Source organism: Amblyraja radiata, chromosome 2 (genome assembly GCF_010909765.2).
Source record: "Amblyraja radiata isolate CabotCenter1 chromosome 2, sAmbRad1.1.pri, whole genome shotgun sequence".
NCBI lineage: Eukaryota > Metazoa > Chordata > Chondrichthyes > Rajiformes > Rajidae > Amblyraja > Amblyraja radiata.
The window spans coordinates 138,980,542-139,003,872 of record NC_045957.1 but is presented as its reverse complement, the minus strand read 5'-3'; the positions used below and the strand labels follow the sequence as shown (position 1 = coordinate 139,003,872).

At 43.5% G+C, this 23,331-nt stretch overlaps 1 protein-coding gene across 17 annotated transcripts in view; it reads left to right on the top strand.

Moving 5' to 3' along the window:
* fhod3 (formin homology 2 domain containing 3) overlaps positions 1-23,331 on the top strand; it is a 637,022-nt gene that overhangs the window by 304,731 nt on the left and 308,960 nt on the right. For all 17 annotated transcript variants that reach the window (XM_033016429.1, XM_033016409.1, XM_033016394.1 and 14 more), the window contains exon 4: positions 13,275-13,342. In XM_033016429.1, coding sequence (XP_032872320.1) covers positions 13,275-13,342 — 68 coding nt within the window. The remainder of the gene's footprint in view (positions 1-13,274; positions 13,343-23,331) is intronic.

Here is a 23,331-nt window from a genome sequence, read left to right as displayed (position 1 = left end):
CCCCTTATTTATGAGATGCATACTGTCATAGAAACATAGAAACATAGAAATTAGGTGGTGAATCTGTGGAATTCTCTGCCACAGAAGGTAGTTGAGGCCAGTTCATTGGCTATATTTAAGAGGGAGTTAGATGTGGCCCTTGTGGCTAAAGGGATCATGGGGTATGGAGAGAAGGCAGGTACAGGATACTGAGTTGGATGATCAGCCATGATCATATTGAATGGTGGTGCAGGCTCGAAGGGCCGAATGGCCTACTCTTGCACCTATTTTCTATGTTTCTAATTTGACCTAGAAATATCACAACTGCATTTCCACTCAATAGATTGAAAACAAAAAAATGGCTCAAAGGAAACCTTCAGGCCATTATTCTGTGGAAAGTAGTTTATTTGCTTTGGATTAATTGAAATGGGAGTTAATTTGTTTACAGTACTATAGCTTCAAGTATATTTTTATAGTCATAGAGTGATACACTGTGGAAACAGGCCCATCTTGCCCACATCGGCCAACATGTCTCAGCTACACCAGTCCCACCTGCCTGTGTTTGGTCCACATCGCTCCATGTACCTGTCCAACTGTTTCTTAAATGTTGGGATAGTCCCAGCCTCAACTATCTCTCTGGCAACTCGTTCCATACACACACCACCCTCTGTGTGAAAAGGTTACCCCTCAGATTCCTATTTTCCCCTTCACCTTAAACCTGGTCCTCTATTCACCTACTCTGGGCAAGAGACTCTGTGCATCTACCCTATCTATTCCTCTTATTATTTTACACTCATTAGATATCGAAAATGAGCACAGGAAAAAGTAATGCTCTAAACCACTGCAAATTATGTTATTATTTCTCATGGAGGGCAGACTGGACGTTGACAACCTTTTGTTCAAGAACAAATACATTGTTCATGTGATACTGGCACATGGATTAGAGTCATTGAGTCATACTTCACTGACACGGTCCCTTTGATGCTATATGTCCATGCTCGCCAAGATGTCCCATCTCAGCTAAACACATTTTCTGCACATTTGGCCCATATCCTTTTAAGGCTTTCTTGTCCATGTACCTGTCTTTTTAAAATGTTCCCCTCTCACCTTAAACATATGTCCTCATGATTCTTTTCATGACTTTATATTCCTCTGTAAGATCACCCGCACTCTTCTGTGGCCCAAGGAATAATGTCCTGTCATGGCTGATAATCCACAATCAATACCCCGTTCCTGCCTTCTCCCCATATTCCCTGACTCCACTATCTTCAAGAGCCCTATCTAGCTCTCTCTTGAAAGTTGGGGACATTTGTTGAGCAGGAACACACTTGAAATTAGGAGTAGGGATAGATCACTTGACCCTGCTATTTTGTGTGATCACAGGTATAAATAATACGGATGACAACAGGAGGAAGGACAATTTGAACTTGAGTAATCCCATGATAGATGATCAAGGGGCATGTGCAATTGAATCCAAGATGGCGGCGCTGGCTTAACAGCTGCGGCCCACCTGCAGTCCGTCTGTTTTTTTTCTTTCGTTTTGTTCATTGTCATGTTTTAGTTAATTTTGTTTTATTAAGTTGTGTATGTGTGTGGGTGGGGTGGGAGAAACATGTTTTGGTCTCTTCCTTCGGGGGATGCGACTTTTTCTTCGGTCGTATTCCCCGTCTCCGTCTGCGCCGAGGCCTAATGGCGGAGCTGGCGACATCGGAGCTGTAGCAGCAACAGCGGCGGCAGCGGAGACCGGACTCGGCACCGAAGCTGTAGCAGCGGCAGCAGCGGCAGCGGAGACCTGACTCGGCCCCGAAACTGTGGCGGCGGCAGCAGCGGCAGCGGAGACCTGACTCGGCCCTGGAGCGGTAGCGGCGGCAGCAGCGGCAGCGGAGACCTGACTCGGCCCTGGAGCGGTGGCGGCGGCAGCAGCGGCAGCGGAGACCCGGCTCGGCCCTGGAGCGGTGGCGGCGGCAGCGGAGACCCGGCTCGGCACAGAAGCTGTGGCGGCAGCAGCGGCAGCGGAGACCCGGCTCGGCCCTGGAGCTGTAGCAGCAACAGCAGCGGCAGCGGAGACCTGACTCGGCCCTGGAGCTGTAGCAGCAACAGCAGCGGCAGCGGAGACCCGGCTCGGCACAGAAGCTGCGGTGGCGGCAGCAGCAGCAGCAGCAGCGGCGGAGACCCGACTCGGCCCTGGAGTTGCGGCGGAGGCAGCAACCACCCGCGGAGTTTGAACCGTCGCCTCGACGCAGAGGGAGAACAAAGGGGGAAGAGACAGAGACTTTAAGATTTTGCCTTCCACCACAGTGAGGAGGTGTTTGGTGAACTCACTGTGGTGGATGTTAAATTTGTGTTGATTGTGTGTTTTTGCCATTTTTAAAAATTATATGTATGACTGCAGGGAAACAAAATTTCGTTCAGACCGAAAGGTCTGAATGACAATAAAACGAATCTAATCTAATCTAATCTAATCTAAATCTGGCTGATGGACTGAGAGGATGCAATAAATACTGGAGAGGATGTGTTTAATGTGTTGAATACATTTGTGTGAAAGTACTTACATCTTTGTAGGTGGTTATGAAGTGTTAACTGTTTACAACATGAAATCATGTTTATAGCCTGAGATGGAAATTTAAAGAATGTGAGCAAATTATGTTAAATCTGATCAAATTAGTCTCTGCTCAGTTCCCAGCTTGTCGCAATTTCCTAACATTTGGTGTTAGGAACGAACTGCACAAAACCTTTCACTGCATGCAGAGTTGATTTATTAAAAAAAGGCCCTTGGTTTTGGGGGACATTTTGATAGGGAAGTCAAAATCTCGAAGGGTTTGGTTGGAGTGCACAGGGGAAACTGCTTGCTATGTCAGCAGGGTTGGTGGACAGAGGACACAGATTTACAGTAGTGCCAAGAGTCAGAAGTGTTTTACTCTCACATGTCCTGAAACAGAGCAATTACATTCTTATTTGCAACAAATTCTTATGGTGCCTTCAGTTCATTTATGGATTTAGTTGATAGTAGGCTAGTTTAGTTTAGTTTACAGATGCAGCATGGAAACAGGCCCTTTGGCCCACCGGGTCCACGCCGACTAGCATTCACCCATATACTAGTTCAAAACTGGACGCTATACTCTAAATGTGCCCTCACCAATGTCTTATACAACTGCAACATTTTCAACTTCCCGATGTGGGTACAATTTGCAGAAGCCAATTAACCTACTAATCTGCACATACTTGGAAAGTTTTTGTTTGAAGGGGCAGGGGATAGAGACGCTTTGATAACTTTAAAAAAAAAAATGGAAACATTCATAAAGGAATGGAATTAAATGTAAGGGGCTCCACAGATGTATGGCCAGATAGCCTTGTGCTGTAATGTCCCAGACTTCCTGTAATGCTGCCTGTGAGCCCGTTATCTGTCACCACTTCATTGATAACCCATTTAAAACTGATCGGGCTGCACTGATTCTCTAATAGTGGCTAGCTTCCCCAATAGTAACTGATATGTAGGTCAGAGGTATCATATTGGCAGTTGATGAGGGCCAAATATTAGAGATCAAAGCTTTGATCCTAGGTGTGCATGTGAGTGAGAGCTTGGCATCTCCTCAGAGTAAGTTACGTGGCCATGGCTGTCTGAAAGTCAACCTGGTTGATTAATAGGATTACTATCCAGATAGGTAGGGAGTGGTTAGGAAAAGGTTATGTGCTCATAGAGTCATGTGCACAAAGTTATGTGCACATAGAGTAATCTTACAGCATGGAAGCAGGCCCTTTGGCCCAACTTGCCCACAACGGCCAAATTGTCTCTTCTACACTAGTTCCACCTGCCTGCCTTTTGCCCAAATCCCTCTAAATCTGTCCTATCCATATACCTAAATGTTTCTTAAACGTTGCGATAGTACCTGCCTCAACTACCTCCCCTGGTAGATCGTTCCATACACCCTTTCACCCTTTGTGTGAAAAAGTTACCCCTCCGGTTTCTATTAAATAACCATATAACCATATAACAATTACAGCACGGAAACAGGCCATCTCGGCCCTACAAGTCCGTGCCGAACAACTTTTTTCCCTTAATCCCACCTGCCTGCACTCGTACCATAACCCTCCATTCCCTTCTCATCCATATGCCTATCCAATTTGTTTTTAAATGATACCAACGAACCTGCCGCCACCGCTTCCACTGTAAGCTCATTCCACACCGCTACCACTCTCTGAGTAAAGAAGTTCCCCCTCATGTTACCGCTAAACTTCTGTCCCTTAATTCTGAAGTCATGTCCTCTTGTTTGAATCTTCCCTATTCTCAAAGGGAAAAGCTGATCCACATCAACTCTGTCTATCCCTCTCATCATTTTAAAGACCTCTATCAAGTCCCCCCTTAAACTTCTCCGCTACAGAGAATAAAGACCTAACTTATTCAACCTTTCTCTGTAACTTTGTTGTGGAAACCCAGGCAACATTCTAGTAAATCTCCTCTGTACTCTCTCTATTTTGTTGACATTCTTCCTATAATTGGGCGACCAAAATTGTACACCATACTCCAGATTTGGTCTCACCAATGCCTTGTACAATTTTAACATTACATCCCAGCTTCTATACTCAATGCTCTGATTTATAAAGGCTAGCATTTATAAATCCTCCCCCCCATCACCTTAAACCTATGTCCTCTGGTTTTTGATTCCCTTACTCTGGTCAAGAGACTCTGTGCGTCTACCAATCTATTTCTCCCATGACTTTGTACACCTCCACGATCACCTTTCATCCTCCTGCACTCCAAGGAATGGAATCCTAGCCTGCTCAACCCCTCCCTATAGTTCAGGCCCTCGAGTCCTGGCAACATCCTCGTATAACTTCTCTGTACCTTTCCCAGCATGACAGCATCTTTCCGATAACATGGTGCCCAAAGCTGGACGCCATACTCTAAATGTGCCCTCACCAACGTCTTATACAACTGCAACTTTTTCAACTTCAGGATAAGATATGAAGAAAAAAAACTGCTACTGGGAATAAAAAAGACAAGTGCTGGAGTAACTTAGCAGATCCCTGGGGAACATGGATATGTGATGTTTTGGGTCAGGACCCTTCCTCAGATGTGAAAAGTCACCATGTTCTCCAGGGATGCTGCCTGACCCGCTGAGTAATTTTAACACTTTGTGTATTTGCATGTGAACCATGTGAACCGCCTACCTGCGCATGATCCATATCCCTCCATTCCCAGCATTTCAATAGACAATAGGTGCAGGAGTAAGCCATACGGCCCTTCGAGCCAGCACTGCCATTTACAATGATCATGGCTGATCATCCACAATCAGTACCCTGTTCCTGCCTTCTTCCCATATCCCTTGACTCTGCTATCTTTATGACCTCTATCTAACTCTCTCTTGAAAGCATCCAGAGAATTGGCCTCCACTGCCTTCTGAGGCACAGAATTCCACAGGTTCACAACTCTCTGGGTGAAAAAGTTTTTCCTCATCTCCGTTCTTCATGGTCTACCCCATATTCTTAAACCATGGCACATTTCTATGCATCTACCTAGAAGCCTCTTAAATGTCACCATCATATCTGCCTCCACCACCACCCCTGGTAGTGAGTTCCATGTACACACCGCCCTTTGTGTAATTAAACCTTCCCCTCAATCTCTTTTAAACTTTGACCTTCTCACCATAAAGCCAACTTCTTCACTTCTTGCGTATGGCGTGCACAGCCTAAAGTTGCAGGCCAACCTGTTCTATTTCATCTTATTTGATTGTGCACGCCGGGTTGATTGCATTCGTCGAAACAGGGCGGACCACGCAGTCTTCCACCACACCTTAAAGCTATGCCCTCATGTCTTTGATATTTCCATTCTGCGAAGGTTCTGACTGTCTACCCCATCTATTACTCTTGTCATTTTATATATTTCTATCAGGATCCTGAAACCTGCAGAACTAGGCCAATTCCCTGGCCCTGAGTGAGGGAGAGTTACTGAGTAGGTGAATGCAGGCAGGAGAATGAATTTGCCCTGACCCAGGCATAAATGGGGATCTAAGTTCCCCATCCCCTGGGATGTCTAGGGTGAGTGCTCCTTCTCCACTTGCCCAGTCAGCAGTGCTTTGCAGTAACTTTATTTTCACTATGATGCTGCCCTTTCCTCTCTTCCATTTATGATAGTCCCAAACGCCTGAAAGTCCAGCCAGCTTGCCAGAGGCATGCTTGCAAAAGTGGGTTGGTGTTTCACTGGTTATCTCACCTCCTAGGAGCTAGTTGGCTTCTGGTATCTTGTCAGTGTAGTCGATTTGGATTTCAATTATTTTTTTAAGGTTAGCTACTCATTGATTTTAAATACCTTCTACACCCCCCCACCCCCAGCCCCCTACCCCTTCACCTTCAACTGCACTTCTCAATTTTGCTTTCAACCCTCCACCTCCCTGCCGCCATCTCCAACGAAGCTATTTTGAAGTTCAATATAGGAACTAGGAACTGCAGACGCTGGTTTACAACAAAAAAAATGCAAAGTTACTCCGGCACTGTGTATCTTGTATTGAAGGTCAAATTCAACTCTGTGTAATTAGTGGAGGGCGATGAAAATGTGATTAGTCCGGCTGTTGCATGTTCTGTGTTATATGGTGTTCCTCATGTTATGGTCAATTGGCTTCATACAGTAATTTCCGATTTTAAGACAAAGGCTAATGATGTAGCTCCTTTCAAAATTCCAAATATTTCTGAGATTATTAAAGTACAATGAATAGATGGCATGAAACTCTCTACACAGTGAAATGCTGATTGAATGGACACACCATTGGGACACACTTAATATTTATGTTTCTAGTTGTCTGATATTTTTGATGATGGATACATTGGACTTGAAGCTCTCCTTGTGATTGCACAGCAATGCTGCATTTACTCTCCCGATTAAGAATGGATGTTGAGGAATATGGTTCTAAATGCTTTCCAGAATGACAAGCTTTGTTTAGTTTTAATGTTTGTGTCTTTGGTTCTTTTAACGGAAACCCAAGATTATACCCTATTATGCCCTTGTCCCACTTAGGAAACCTGAACGGAAACCTGTGGAGACTTTGTATGAGACATTCTGACTGTCTACCCCATCTATTACTCTTGTCATTTTATATATTTCTATCAGGATCCTGAAACCTGCAGAACTAGGCCAATTCCCTGGCCCTGAGTGAGGGAGAGTTACTGAGTAGGTGAATGCAGGCAGGAGAATGAATTTGCCCTGACCCAGGCATAAATGGGGATCTAAGTTCCCCATCCCCTGGGATGTCTAGGGTGAGTGCTCCTTCTCCACTTGCCCAGTCAGCAGTGCTTTGCAGTAACTTTATTTTCACTATGATGCTGCCCTTTCCTCTCTTCCATTTATGATAGTCCCAAACGCCTGAAAGTCCAGCCAGCTTGCCAGAGGCATGCTTGCAAAAGTGGGTTGGTGTTTCACTGGTTATCTCACCTCCTAGGAGCTAGTTGGCTTCTGGTATCTGGGACAGGGGCATAATTTAACTTGCTCCGAGCCGTTCAAACTTTCTGTAAAGTTGAGCTATCACCAGCCATCACTGTGCAATTTCATATTTAAAGCTTTCAATTTTTAGGCGCATTGCAGAATATTATTTATTTGTGTTAAAATGGTGTGGCTATATTTCAGAAATATGTAATTGCTGTGAAGTTCTCCAAGAAATCCAGTGGGCATGAAAAACTCAGACATGCAAGTGCGTTGTTTGTATATTAATGCTCATGCAGCACTGTTCTGTGCAAATATTGAAGTTCTATCTAACCTGGAGGAAATTGATGCTCCTCAGATTTAACACCTTGGAATAGTATTTACTTTTCTGAGAGTCTTAAAAAATGTGGAGACCCGAAACGTCACCCATTCCATCTCTCCAGAGATGCTGCCTGTCCCACTGAGTTACTCCAGCATTTTGTGTCTATTGGCTTTTCTTTGTTTTCTTTCCAGCACCTAATTGGCCTTAAAGGGTGATTATGCTTTTTTTAAATGATTTCTCATGATAAGAATGTGTTGCAAACCTAAACATACATTCTAGGTTAGTTATTCATGCCAGGTTAATTGTGCGCTGTCATTTTAATTTAGATCATAAGTGATTGGAGTAGAATGAAGCCATTTGGTCCATCAAGGCTACTATGCCATTCAATCATGGCTGATCTATCTCTCCCTCCTAACCCCATTCCGCTGCCTTCTCCCCATAACCTCTGACACCCATACAAACCCAGAATCTATCTATCTCTGCCTTAAATATATCCACTGACTTTGCCTCCATAACCTTCTGTGGCAAAGAATTCCACAGATTTACCACCCAGATTTACCCAAATCATCCTGTCTCTTAAGGTTCAACATACAGCACACAAACAGGCCTTTGGCCCACAATGACCATGCTGAACATGATGGCAGGTTAAACTAACCTCTGCCTTCATGTGATCTACAGTATATTCCTTAATTTACTGCATATCCATGTGCTTATCTACTAACCTCTTATAACCTCTTATGGTGCCTTCACCACCACCCCTGCAACACATTCCAGGCACCCATCATTCCGTGTGTCTAAAAATGAAACTTGTCCTGCTCATCTCCCTTAAACTTTGCCTCTCTTAACGTAATAATAATAATAATGGATGGGATTTATATAGCGCCTTTCTAATACTCAAGGCGCTTTACATCGTATTATTCATTCACTCTCAGTCACACTCGGTGGTGGTAAGCTACTTCTGTAGCCACAGCTGCCCTGGGGCAGACTGACGGAAGCGTGGCTGCCAATCTGCGCCTACGGCCCCTCCGACCACCACCAATCACTCACACACATTCACACACAGGCAAAGGTGGGTGAAGTGTCTTGCCCAAGGACACAACGACAGTATGCACTCCAAGCGGGATTCGAACCGGCTACCGAACACTTAGCCCATTGTGCCATCTGTCGTCCCACAACGTAAAGCTATGCCCTCTAGTCTTTGACATTTCCACCCTCGGTAAAATAGGTTCTGACTGTCTACCCTGGCAGCAGTAAGGATTAGGAGAAGGTGGGACTGTTGCTCAGAAGTAGAGTTACTGCCATACAGCGCCAGAGACTGATTCGATCCTGACTAAGTAGCAATGTTACAAAATTTTGAGATTTTAAAAATCAAGTCTGTAATTTATCCCATCAGATAAAGCATAAAAATAAGTTTAATTTGACATCTAATTCACTTTCATATCTCAAGTATTTAAAAAGTTATGGCCATTTTCATACTCGGAAATGAGCATCTTGTTCCCTATTGATTTTCTATGGACATAACAAAAAAGTTGTGATCGTGAACAGTCAAAAGCCCATAACTTTCTTAAAAATTAAGAGAACTGAATGAAATTTTCAGTTATCATAGATTGAAGCATTCTGAAACAAATATAAAATAATCTTACTTGGATGACCTGAAATTAAAGCATATAATTAGTTAGTTACCTAATTGTAGCTAATTTCAGACTTCAATTACTAGATCTAAACATCTATCCATTTCTTAATAAATGATTAACATTTTTAAATAGCCTAAATGTCCAAATAATATTCACAAATAATTCACAATAAAACATGATTTTAAAATCTCATTTACATTAATTTATAGGCCAAATGGAAGGAATTCAGTGTTCAATTGCTGTAAATAAATGCCCATTTAAATCAGCTTTCCAGTGGGTCCCTGTGGAACGCGCTGGTTTAGAACGTTCACATTGCGGTAGATTTGTGCCTCAAATGCCGAGAAAAATACTGCGGGATATAATGGGCCCAAATTGAGCTACTCGCAATATTAAATTTTGTATAAAAGGATCTTTAGAAGCCCTTTTGAATGTAAAAATATACAACCTACCTTCTGCTATTTTCTTTATGAGACCCTGCGGTCGCTGACGGTCGCGGGTTTAAAGATTGATTTTTAAACTACTATAACTATTATTCAAGGCCTTTAAACCTAATAATAGCTTTTGCGACGGGGTCTATCAGCGATTTTTCGTTAATAATTAACTAGGCTGAACATTTTCGATTGGAACAGCTTAGAGAAAATCGCGTTTTAAACCCGCCCCCTCTAAACGGCGCCAAAATCGCGCACAACCTCAGCGGCAGATATTCATCGACGCTTCAGGTAGGCTTTGCAACATACCTAGACTAAGGGTGCCGTCTGTATAGAGTTTATACGTTCTCCTCGTGACCTGCGTGGGTTTTCACCGGGAGTTCCAGTTTCTCCTCACACTCCAAAGGCGTAGAGGTTTGTAGGCTAATTGGCTTGATGGAATTGTAAATTGTCCCAAGTGTGTGTAGAATAGTGCATGGGGATCGCTAGTCAGGGCTGGCTCAGTGGGCTGAAGGGCCTGTTTCTGCACTGTATCTCTAAACTAAACTAAACTAAAAAGTGTAGGAAGGAACTGCAGATGCTTGTTTAAATCGAAGATAGACACAAAATGTTGGAGTAACTCAGTGGGATCTCTGGAGAGAAGTAATGGGTGACGTTTCGGGTCGATACCCTTCTTCAGACCGAAACTCAAAGGAATCGCAAAGAGGTTGATCCCTGGGATGGCGGGACTGTCATATGAGGAAAGATTGAAAAGACTAGGCTTGTATTCACTGGAGTTCAGAAGGATGAGGGAGCATCTTATAGAAACATATAACATTATAAAAGGACTGGACAAGCTAGATACAGGAAAAATGTTCCCAATGTTGGGCGAGTCCAGAACCAGGGGCCACAGTCTTAGAATAAAGGGGAGGTCATTTAAGACTGAGGTGAGAAAAAACTTTTTCACCCAGAGAGTTGTGAATTTATGGAATTCCCTGCCACAGAGGGCAGTGGAGGCCAAATCACTGGATGGATTTAAGAGAGAGTTAGATAGAGCTCTAGGGGCTAGTGGAATCAAGGGATATGGGGAGAAGGCAGGCACGGGTTATTGATAGGGGACGATCAGCCATGATCACAATGAATGGCGGTGCTGGCTCGAAGGGCCGAATGTCCTCCTCCTGCACCTATGTTTCTATGTTTCTATGAGGTAACAATGAGATCCAAGCTTCATGTGAAACTGCAGCTGTCCAGCTGATCATAGATCATTACCTATGTGTGTGAAAAGGTTTACAGGATCAATAAACTAGCAAGAGTGAAACCATTGACCCCACATTGTATGGGCTGCTTAGTTTCTCAGCATTATAACAGGCTGTATGTAGATGAGTGGTTGCTCGCTGCAGTAGGATCTGTTGGTACAATCCAGTAATACCTTTCCCGCTTGTAAGGAGGTCCATCTTTGGTGGTCCAGTGGCAGAGTATACATCCATCATTATGTCATAGACCAGTTGATATGTTTTAATTTTGAAGGGGGATGGGGCTTGTGCCAGATTTCCTGCAGTGTAAATACAAGTATCTGTTCTCATTTTTTTTTTAAATTTTAGCTGAACAGTGAAACTAACTCTAACAAAGATTTGCAACAATGAGGTCATCTGCCTCATCTGATGAAGTGGGTAATGGTGTGGCAGACAGGGCTGAGTTGAATTGAAAGTTACAACTGCTTGCTTCAATTAGCATCACTGGGTTTTATTACTTGGAGTCTCGCGACACTAATACGATTACCACAAGATTGCAAATACCTTTAGGCAATGCATTAAACGTTACAGAATATAAGGTAACTTGAGCTGAGGTTTTTACAATGAGTACATCACATTAACTGCCTGAAATCAGATTTTAATTCGATAGTAAATTATATAATTCTACATGAGCAAGTGGTTTAAGATCCATTTACAAAAAAATTTGAAAATTAATTTTCACTGAAAGGGAGACGAAAGTCAGTCAGACTAAATTGGGGGATCTTTCTGAAATTATCTCTAATTAGAAGTTAATGGTGTAAAGACATGTTATGACATTAATGGACGAGGTAGCGTTTCTTTTTGGAAAATTGGCTTTGCTTTTTTCTTGAATAGAATTGAGTTTGGAAAGAATAGCAGAGTGCTCAGTTATTGTTTGAGGTATTATATGAGGTATTATCAAAGTTTTGCCTCATAATGGTTACAAATAAAAATAGATAATGCTGGAAATAACTCAGCCACCCCGCTTGCCTCTGAGGAGAGAGGGTGTTAACCTTGTAGGTCGATGACCTTGCACTAGACCTGGAATGTTTGTGCCTCTATGAAAGCTGCCTGCCCCTTGATAATTACAGCATTCCCTATATTTTGGTATAGAAACATAGAAAATAGGTGCAGGAGTAGGCCATTCAGCCCTTCGAGCCTGCACCGCCATTCAATATGATCATGGCTGATCATCCAACTCAGTATCCTGTACCTGCCTTCTCTCCATACCCCCTGATCCCTTTAGCCACAAGGGCCACATCTAACTCCCTGTTAAATATAGCCAATGAACTGGCCTCAACTACCTTCTGTGGCAGAGAATTCCAGAGATTCACCACTGTGTGAAAAATATTTTTCTCATCTAGGTCCCAAAAGACTTCCCCCTTATCCTTAGTATCCGCAGTATTTGAATTTTTATGCAGCTCAAATAATTGAAGTGGCTGTGGCCTGGTGAAAATACGCTTACAGTGACTACCATTGTGCATAGGTACATCCTTTTTTTGTGGGATTTTTTGTGCAATTTTTAAATTAAACAATCGAGGCTTTCAACCGTAGAATGCCTCTTTGGCTGCTCTCTGTTGTGGCCAATTATAGCATTGTGTTTGTGGACTAATATCAGTGGAATGAAAAGGGGTTTTGAAAAATGCCTCACATGTGTGATAGATTTATAAAACAAATGACAGCTGACAAACTCCAAAGATAAGGGATATTAGCTTTCAAGTATATGCAGCCATCGAGGCAGCCAGACTAAGACAAATATTTTCGTGCAAGTGGACGGCAGTTTTCTGTGCCGAGCTTTGCATTGATGCCTCGACAAGGAATGCAGTCTTCAAGGACCTTGTATTTGGGGAAATGTCCATCAGTGAAACTGAGCCATTCTGGCCTTTGATTTGGCTCCACCGCCCACCTTCTTAGAATATTTTTAAAATAAGTTTTAATCTATTTATTTAATTTCTAGACCATAATTAAAGAGAGTTATATATATATCTCTGTGGGCTAGCAGAATCAAGGGATATGGGGAGAAATCAGGAGTGGGGTACTGATTTTGGATGATCAGCCATGATCATATTGAATGGCGGTGCTGGCTCGAAGGCCCAAATGGCCTACTCTCGCACCTATTTTTCTGACAACTGCATTTCGTTGTCTCTGTACTGTACACTGACAATGACAATTAAAGTTGAATCTGAATCTGAATCTGATTTTCTACGTTTTCTCTAATGATAATAATAAATACCTTCCTATGTTTTGCAGAAAAACTCTACAACTCCTGTGGCCGGGAACTCAGAAGAGCGCTTTTTTCACTCAAGCAGATATTCCAGGTTAGTACTGATCAAAACCTTGTTGCGGTTCGGGTAGTATGGGTTAGTACTAATTGATGCCACACTTAAGGTCAGGTTGGACAGGTTAAGGCTGACCAAAGCCATGTTCAAGTAGATAATCCAGGTTGGTGCTGATCAATAGCTCGTTGAGAGGAAGATGATTCAGTTTGCTGCTGATCTGTAGCTCAGAGTTATGCATTATACACTGATATGCATTATTAATTTTTACCTTCTGCAAAGTTCAGAAATTCAACTGCTTTGATGGTGCCATTGGGTAAGAGAATGATATACCTGGGGCCTTCTGAGATGCTGTAATCGTGAACATTTTCTAGATTTAAGACATCCAAATTTAGACTTTAGAGAGAGACAGAGCTGGGAAATCGGCCCTTTGGCCCACCGAGCCCGCACCAACCAATGATCATTGTTCATAAGCACTATCCTACATACTAGGGACAATTTACAGAAGGCAATTAACCTACAAAACTGTACATCTTTGGAGCGTGTGAGGAAACAGGAGTGCCCGGAGCAAACGCATGTGGTCACAGGGTAAACGTACATCTGCGTACAGGTACCACCCATAGTCAGGATCGAACCCTTGTCTCTGGTGCTGTAAGGCAGCAACTCCACCACGGTGCCACTGTGTCTCCAGTTAATGTAATAACTCTAGAACTGCCTGTTGTCTACAATAGGCAAAGTCATCACAATGGTCCTCCTCAGCTGCATCCTACCAACAATATGAGGAGTTTGCTCCCAATCCAGGTATTGATCCCATCCATCCGGAAAATCAATGTATGTGATTTTCATGGAAGATTGACACAAAATGCTGGAGTAACTCAGCGGGGCAGGCAGCATCTCTGGTGAAAAGAAAGGTGACGTTTCGGGTCGAGACACTTCTTCAGACTGATGATATATGTGATTTTCATGTACTGGTTTCAAAATAAATGCATTAACATAGCCTTTATTAACTTCTTATTAAGTCATTGACAACATTAATTAAGTGGAACTATGGATCATTCTTGTATGTAGCTGCTTGCAGAAGGTTTAATCCATGATCTTAACCGGCGGGTCCATCACAAACCAGATGTCAATACTTAGCTGTGTCAAGCAAATCTACGGCAACGCTTTCATCCTCCTTTACCAACACAACTATGCACCTCAAGCCAACAAGGTTTCTGCTGGAGTGGAGCCGATTAATAGGTCAAATGGGAAACCATTCAGCTTGGGGCTCCTCAACTCCAATGGTGACGTCACCCCAATATTGTTCATTGAACTTGTGAAAGTGCAAGTTTAGAAACTGAGCTTTGTCCTTGTTGATTCATTCATTAGAGTGGTACAAGAGAATGGGGCTTGCAGCTAGCATCCTCAGAACTAATTACCTTTACCTCCCTTGCCCCTTCCTGATGTACAACACAGTCCCTGAGAATTACCTTCCATGATGAAATCCTGAAATATGTGCAATATTCCTGTACTTTAGATGCCCATCTCAACTAAAGCAGGCGTCAGTGGGAAAATTCACCATTTCATTCTATTTTCATCGTCAACCGTTGACTGTGAGGGGAAAAGGTAGACAAATCTCCAGGGCCTGATCAGATATATCCGAGGACATTGCGGGAAACTAGAGAGGAAATTGCGGGAGCCTTGGTTGAAATTTACGAGTCGTCCTTAAATGCAGGAAAGGTGGCGGAAGATTGGAGGGTGGCAAATGTTGTGTTTTTTTCAAGAAGGGCTGCAGGGAAAATGCTGAGAACTATAGGCTGGTGAGCGTAACATCTGTAGTTGGAAAGTTTCTGGAGAGTATTCTGAGGGATAGGATAGACAGGCATTTAGATAGGGACAGTCAGCATGGTTTTCATATGTGGGAGGTCGTGTCTCACAAAATGTATTAATTTTTTTAAAGATGTGACCAAAATGGTTGATGAGGGCAGAGCTGTAGATGTTGTGTACATGGATTTCAGTAAGGCATTCGACAAGGTTCCGCATGCTAGGCTGCTCTGGACGGTTAGATCGCATGGGATCCAAGGAGAGATAGTGGAATGGATAGCAAATTGACACGATGGAAGGAAGGAGAGGGTGATGGTGGAAGGTTGCTTCTCAGACTGGAGGCCTGTGACTAGTGGTGTGCCTCAGGGTTCAGAGTTGGGCCCTTTACTGTTTGCCATCTACATCAATGATTTGGATGAGAACATACAGGGCAAGATTAGCAAGTTTGCTGATGATACAAAGGTGAGTGGTTTTACAGATAGTCAAGATGGTTGTGAAAGATTGCAGCAGGATCGGGATCGATTGACCAGGTGGGCAGAGGAATGGTTGATGGAATTGAATACAGAGAAGTGTGAGGTGTTGGGATGTCGAACAAGGGCAAGATCTACATAGTAAATGGTAGGCCTCTGGGTAGTGTTGCACAGCAGTGGGATCTAGGAGTACAGATGCATGTTTCATTTAAGGTCGAGTCGCAGGTAGATAAAGTGGTGAAAAAGGCTCTTGGCATTTTGGCCTTCGCCAGTCAGAGTATTGAGTATATAAGATGGGAGGTCATGTTGCAGTTGTATAAGACGTTGGTGAGACCGCATTTAGAATATTGTGTTCAGTTCTGGGCACCATGTTATAGGAAAGATATTGTCAAGCTTGAAAGGGTTCAGAAAAGATTTACGTGGATGTTCCAGGGCTAGATGGTGTGAGCTACAGGGAGAGGTTGTCGGCTGGGTCTCTATTCCATGGTGCGCAGGAGGATGAGGGGAGATCTTGTAGAGGTGTACAAAATCATGAGAGGAATAGATTGGGTAGATGCACAGTCTTTTGCCAAGAATAGAGGAATCAAGGACCAGAGGACATAGGTTCAAGGTGAAGGGGAAAAGATTTAATAGGAATCTGAGGGGTATCTTTTTCACATAAAGGGTGGTGGGTGTATGGGACAAGCTGCCAGAGGAGGTAGTTGAGGCTGGGATTATCCCATCGTTTAAGAAACAGTTAGACAGGTACATGGATAGGACAGATTTGGAGGGATATGGACCAAGCGCAGGCAATTTGGACGAGGGTAGGTGAGACATTGTTGGTGAGTTTAACCATATGGCCTGTTTCCACACTGTATCACTCTATGACTATAAGATCAGAACCTGCAACTCCACACAAACTCCTGGTTTAATGTGCGGCAGCAAAAGATTACCAGGAGAGCAGAAAAAAATGAGTTAATTGATGCTCCCAGAGTCAGCTTGTCTTCATCAGTACATCAGAAACCTGACCCACAGTAGTTGAAAATAGAGATGCAATTTTTAATAAAACACTGAGAGTCTCTAGTTTATTTACTAGAATGAAAAGAAAACAGGAACAGGAAAGGTCTAGAGGGATTTGGGCGAAAAGCAGGTAGGTGGGACTAGTGTAGATGGGGCATCTTTGTCGGCATGGACATGTCTGACGAAAGGGCACGTTTCAATGCTGCATAACTCTATGACCAGCATCAACAGAGGAAACACAGCACCATGTCACAGACTGCTGACCTGCTTTCTCCATTGTGTATCTCCTGTCATTGCTTGCAGCAAAATCAAGTGATGCTCCAGTGATGCAAGTCAACATTTTGGCTCCTCTCGGCTGTTCCTAGAAAATGCACACAAGCTGATGCTGGATGAGAGTACGATGAGTTAGGATTAGTTTAGTTTATGATTGTCACATGAGCTATTTGGTGCGTGCAATCGAGTCAACGGAAAGGTTATACAAGATTACAATTAAGTCATCCACAGTGTACAGATATAGGCTAGAGGACATAATGTTTAGTGCAAGATAAAATCCAATAAAGCAAAGTGCTGAAATAGAAGGTGCTAAAATACTACGCATGTCAGGCACAACTTGTGGAGAGAAGTTACTGTCTTAGTGGCTAATTCATGTTTAATGGATTTTAATCATTACCATTTGAATTAAATATCTTGAAATTTTAACTCTTTCTCTTGGAATATGTCCATCATTTTCTTTTCAACTTCATTCTTGGTGTGATGCTTTCTAACTAGTTGAGTTTAGACAGCACAGTGGGGCAGCTGGTAGAGCTGCTGTCTTACAGCACCAGAGACCCACATTCTATCCTGACCGAAGGTGCTATCGGAGCGTAGTTTGGACATTCTCCCTGTGACTGCGCGGTGCTCTGGTTTCCTCCCACATCACGAAGACTTGCGGGTTTGTAGGTTAATTGGCGGCTGTAAATTGCCCTCTCCTGTGTAGGGAGTGAATGAGAAACCGGGATAACATAGAACTAGTGTGAGCGGTGATCAATGGCCACAGGACCTGTTTCCATGCTGCATCTGTATAGGGCTCTGGTGAGACCACATCTGGAGTATTGTGTACAGTTTCGGTCTCCGAATTTGAGGAAGGACATCATTGTGATTGAGGCAGTGCAGCGTAGGTTCACGAGATTGATCCCTGGGATGGCGGGACTGTCATATGAGGAAAGATTGAAAAGACTAGGATTGTATTCACTGGAGTTTAGAAGGATGCGGAGGATCTTATAGAAACATATAAAATTATAAAAGGACTGGACAAGCTAGATGCAGGAAAAATGTTCCCAATGTTGGACGAGTCCAGAACCAGGGGCCACAGTCTTAGAATAAAGAGGAGGTCATTTAAGACTGAGGTGAGAAAAAACTTTTTCACCCAGAGAGTTGTGAATTTACGGAATTCCCTGCCACAGAGGGCAGTGGAGGCCAAGTCACTGGATGGATTTAAGAGAGAGTTAGATAGAGCACAAGGGGCTAGTGGAGTCAAGGGATATGGGGAGAAGGCAGGCACGGGTTATTGATAGGGGACGATCAGCCATGATCACAATGAATGGCGGTGCTGGCTCGAAGGGCCGAATGGTCTCCTCCTGCACCTATTTTCTAAGACACAGCATGGAAACAGGTCCTTTGGCTCACCACGTCCACACTGACCATTGATCACCTGCTCACACAAGTTCAATGCTGTCCCACTTTCTCATCCACTCTGGCATGTTACAGATGGCAATTAACCCACAAGCCCACACATCTTTGGATGTGGGAAGCAACCGGGGCACCCAGAGGAAACCCACGCAGACACAGGGAGAAGGTGCAAACTCGTCACCTTGTATGTTACATACTCCGTTAACACTCAATGGTCATGTTTGCACATAATTGTTCTTTAGTTGAAGCATGAGAAAAGTATTAGTGCATCTGACTCCAGAGAGGGTCGGTGCTTTCAGGACAGAGCAGAGTTTATCTGGAGGAAGCCTCTGAACATCTGCCTTGTGTATTCAATACAAAGACCAGACTAATAAAGCAAGGAGGAATGGAGAAATTCCTTTATAATGTATTTCCGGGATCCAGCAATGTCAGCCACATGGTAGTGGAATGAAAGTTTGGTTCTTAAATGAAGGTAGCTATTATACAGGAAGTATCAGTGTCATGTAATTAGTAGTTGAGAGAGAATTATGATTAACAGGTAAGGAGCTTTTTACAGACAAAACGAGGGATGATCTTGAAAGAAAGGTTAATATACCTAATGTCAATGGTCTGATGTCTGCTCTAAATCAGGGCTGTTTAAACTCAAATGTTTTACCACCTCCTGCAGAATGCGATGATTTTTCCCAGCAGATAATATGTTTAATATACACTGGCCATCATGTGCTGTAAGTGCAGGGAGATAGGTTTTACAGTCTGTTTAGTGTCAATGTTGAATATCAGGGCAGGGAGTTTGTAATCTGAGCTGCCCACCTTGGCATCTCGACTCGCAGCAAATGCCATTATGATAATTAAAGGTGAGCAAGTCATTTCAGCCCCTCATAGTTCATTCTCTGCTTTTCCACCTTATCAACTAATAATCGGGCTGCAAAACAATGCTTGTTTAAACGTACAGCGTTCGAGCAATCTGGTTGCAGTAGAGTGCCTGAGACCCAGGTTCGATCCTGACTATGGGTGCTGTCTGTTGGAAGTTTGTATGTATGTATGTTTGTATGTATGTTCCAACATCAATGTATGTATGCTCCAACATCAAGACCCGGAGCACGGCCTTGCATCGCCCGGCGCGGCTTTAATGACCGCGGGACTTATTTACCATCGCCCGCCGGGGGCTTTGCCTTTGACATCGGGGGGAGAATGGGGAGTGCAGAGGAGAGATAAGACTTTGCCTTCCATCACAGTGAAGAGGAGATTCGCTGTGATGGATGTTTGTGTAAATTGTGTTGTGTCTTGGTTCTTCTTCTTGTTTGTATGACTGCAGAAACCAAATTTCATTTGAACTTCTGGGTTCAAATGACAACAAATAAAATTTAATCTAATCTAATCTAATCTTCCTGTAACCATGTGGGTTTACTTTGGGTGCTCCGGTTTCCTCCCACACTCCAAAGACGTACAGGTTTGTAGGTTAATTGACTTCAGTTAAAAGATTGTAAATAGTTCCTAGTGTGTAGGATAGTGCTAGGTAAGGAGATCGCTGGTCGGCACGGACTCGGACGGCTGAAGGGCCTGTTTGCATGCTGTCTCCCTATCCTAAACTTAACTAATTTGGAATGAGCCTTTCGTGCATTGTGTCTGCTCTGCCATTCAGCACCTCGGCAACTTTTTGTGCTATCCTCAATATTTCAAACATACCCATTGATTGGGATGGATGCAATCTTAACTGAAGAGACTAAAAATCAATCTGAAGAAGGGTCCCGACCCGAAACGTCACCTCTCCATGTTCTCCAGAGATGCTGCCTGACCTGCTGAGTTACTCCAGCACTTTGTGTCCTTTAGTGTAAAAACCAACACCTGCAGTTCCCTGTTTCCACTGGAAATTCCATGATGGCTTTGGACCATTTGTTTTTGTGCTAGAGGATTGTTAAAACACCTTGAATAACCTTGTTAATTTTAATTTACTGCTTGTGCTGCAAACTTGCTGACGTGTATATGTGTCAGTGGAATATTCTTTGGCATAAATATTTAACAGTTGCTGCCTATATTCAATTGTTATCTACAGCAGCTTTCAATTGTGTATGTTTCCCAGGGCCCTTTGGTCTTTTCATGTTGATGGTGATGAGAGATATGGAAAAACGACCCTCCATTCTTATTCCTGTAATAATCCCAGTGACATTGTCAGTATCTTTCCACTGCACCAAATAATAATAAAAGGAGCCAAGTTGAATGCTGCAGGGGTCTGATTTTTTTAACGTTTTATTTTTAGTTTTGAGATACAGCGCGGAAACAGGCCCTTCGGCCCACCGGGTCCACGCCGACTCGCAATTTGAGTATAGGAGCAGGGAGGTTCTACTGCAGTTGTACAGGGTCTTGGTGAGACCACACCTGGAGTATTGCGTACAGCTTTGGTCTCCTAATCTGAGGAAGGACATTCTTGCCATAGAGGGAGTACAGAGAAGGTTCACCAGACTGATTCCTGGGATGTCAGGACTTTCATATGAAGAAAGACTGGATAGACTCGGCTTGTACTCACTAGCATTTAGAAGATTGAGGGGGGATCTTATAGAAACTTGCAAAATTCTTAAGGGGTTGGACAGGCTAGATGCAGGAAGATTGTTCCCGATGTTGGGGAACTCCAGAACAGGGGGTCACAGTTTAAGGATAAAGGGGAAATCTTTTAAGACTGAGATGAGAAAAACATTTTTCACACAGAGAGTGGTGAATCTCTAATTCTCTGCCACAGAATGTAGTTGAGGCCAGTTCTTTGGCTTTATTTAAGAGGGAGTTAGATGTGGCCCTTGTGGCTAAAGGGATCAGGGGGTATGGAAAGAAGGCAGGTACAGGATACTGAGTTGGATGATCAGCCATGATCATATTGAATGGCGGTGCAGGATCGAAGGGCCGAATGGCCTACTCCTGCACCTATTTGCACCTATTTTCTATGTTTCAATGTTTCTATCCCCGCATATTAACATTATCCCACACCCACTAGGGACAATTTTTACATTTATGAAGCCATTTTAACTACATACCTCTACGTCTTTGGAGTGTCGGAGAAAAACTAAGATCTGGGATAAAACCCATGCAGGTCACGGAGAGAACGTAGAAACTCTGCACAGACAGCACCCGTAGTCGGGATCGAACCCGGTTCTCCGGCGCTGCATTTGCTGTAAGGCAGCAACTCTACCGCTGTGCCCTCTGTTTGTATAGAGAACTTTAATTGGTGTTCGGGTTTGCAGATCACGAGACCAGTTGCGGGTGTAAGAGGTGGTCTATTGAACAGTTAACCCAGCGGAGTTCGGGAAAGCAACAAGTAGTACTCCCCTTTCCGCCATCCTAGTCCCATTTTCCCATCTCCACCCCATTCTGCCTTCCGCAGAGACAGTTCCCTCCGCAACTCCCTGGTTAACTCATCCCTTCCCACCCAAACCACCCCCTCCCCAGGTACCTTCTGTTGCAACTGCAGAAGATGCAGCACCTGTCACTATACCTCCTCCCTCGACTCTGTCCAGGGACCCCGACAGTCCTTTCAGATTAGGCAGCGGTTCACTTGCACCTCCTCCAACTTCATCTATTGTATCCGTTGTTCAAGATGTGGACTCTTATACATCGGCGAAACCAAACGCAGACTGGTTGATCGTTTCGCCGAACATCTTCACTCAGCCCACGTGAACTGACCTGATTTCCCAATTGCTGGTCTCCTCCATTGTCAGAGTGAGGCTAAATGCAAATTGGAGGAACAACATCTCATATTTCGTTTGGACAGCTTGCAGTCCAGTGGTATGAATATTGATTTCTCTCACTTCAGGTAGCCCCGGCATTCCCTCTCTCTTCATCTCTCCACCACCCAAGTCGCACTAGCTTCTCATTTTCACTGTACAAAAAGTTCACAATGGCCTGTTTCCTTTATCATCATTTTTTTTCTCATATCTTTCATTCATTGTTCCTTATCTCTCCATATCAACGTCTATACCTCTCGTTTCCCTTATCCCTAACCAGGTACTTGACCCGAAACGTCACCCATTCCTTCTCTTCAGAGATGCTGCCTGTCCCGCTGAGTTACTCCAGTTTTTTGTGTGTATTTTAAATAGAACTCGCTGCCTGACTTGTAAATCATGAGGGAATTTCTGCTGTGGGACTATTTATCGGGAATGAATACTTGCTGTAATATCTCAATTTGATGACAATTTGTTACTTTAAAGCTGTTCCAAGTCTGGTTTTCACAAATAAATCATGTTCTAAGTTGAACGCCTCCAGACTATTTCTACTTGTCTTACCCATTTAGACATCAGTATTTAAGTACAAGTCTATACATCCCATTAATTTTTTGCAGGGCTACATTCTCCAATGTGCTTTGCTCGTGAATAGAAACTGCTTCCTTTCAAATTTTAGTGAGGGGGGCAAGTTTTAAGAGTGTTCATGGGAGTAGGTTTTTCAATCTGAGGGTAGTCCACATCTGGAATGAACAGCTAAAGGAAGCATTAGAAATGGATACAATTACAAGTTTTAACAGTACAGGCATAGGATCGAAGGAGAGATAGCCGATTAGATAGAAAATTGGTTTCACGGAAGGATGCAGAGCGTGATGGTTGAAGGTTGCTTCTCGGACTGGAGGACTGTGACTTGTCAACTATATCAATGAGTTGGATGAGAATGTACAAGGCGGAATTAGCATATTTGCAGAGGACACTAAAGTGGGTGGTATTGTATATAGTTTAGATGGCTGTCAAAAATTGTAGCAGAATCTTGATCGGTTGGGCAGATGGGCTGAGGAATGGTTGATGGAATTTAATACTAGGTGTTGCATTTTGGGAAGTCTAACACGGCCAGGACCTACACAGTGGGTGATAGGGCTCCATTTAGAATCAGAGGAGCTCTGATGTTTCAAAAGGTTGGTGGGCAACAAGATGTTTCAGAAGATCAGAGCTTAGTCCAAGTTGGAGAGGGCAAGATGTCAAGTTTTGGTCAGGATGTGTCGCAAACAAGACACTAGCCATGCCTAACCCAGTCCAGAAGAGCAGATTAGAAATTGATGTACCTAGTTACATTCAAATTCCTACATGGAAAAGAGTGAATAGAAAGCCAGGAATTTCCAGCATC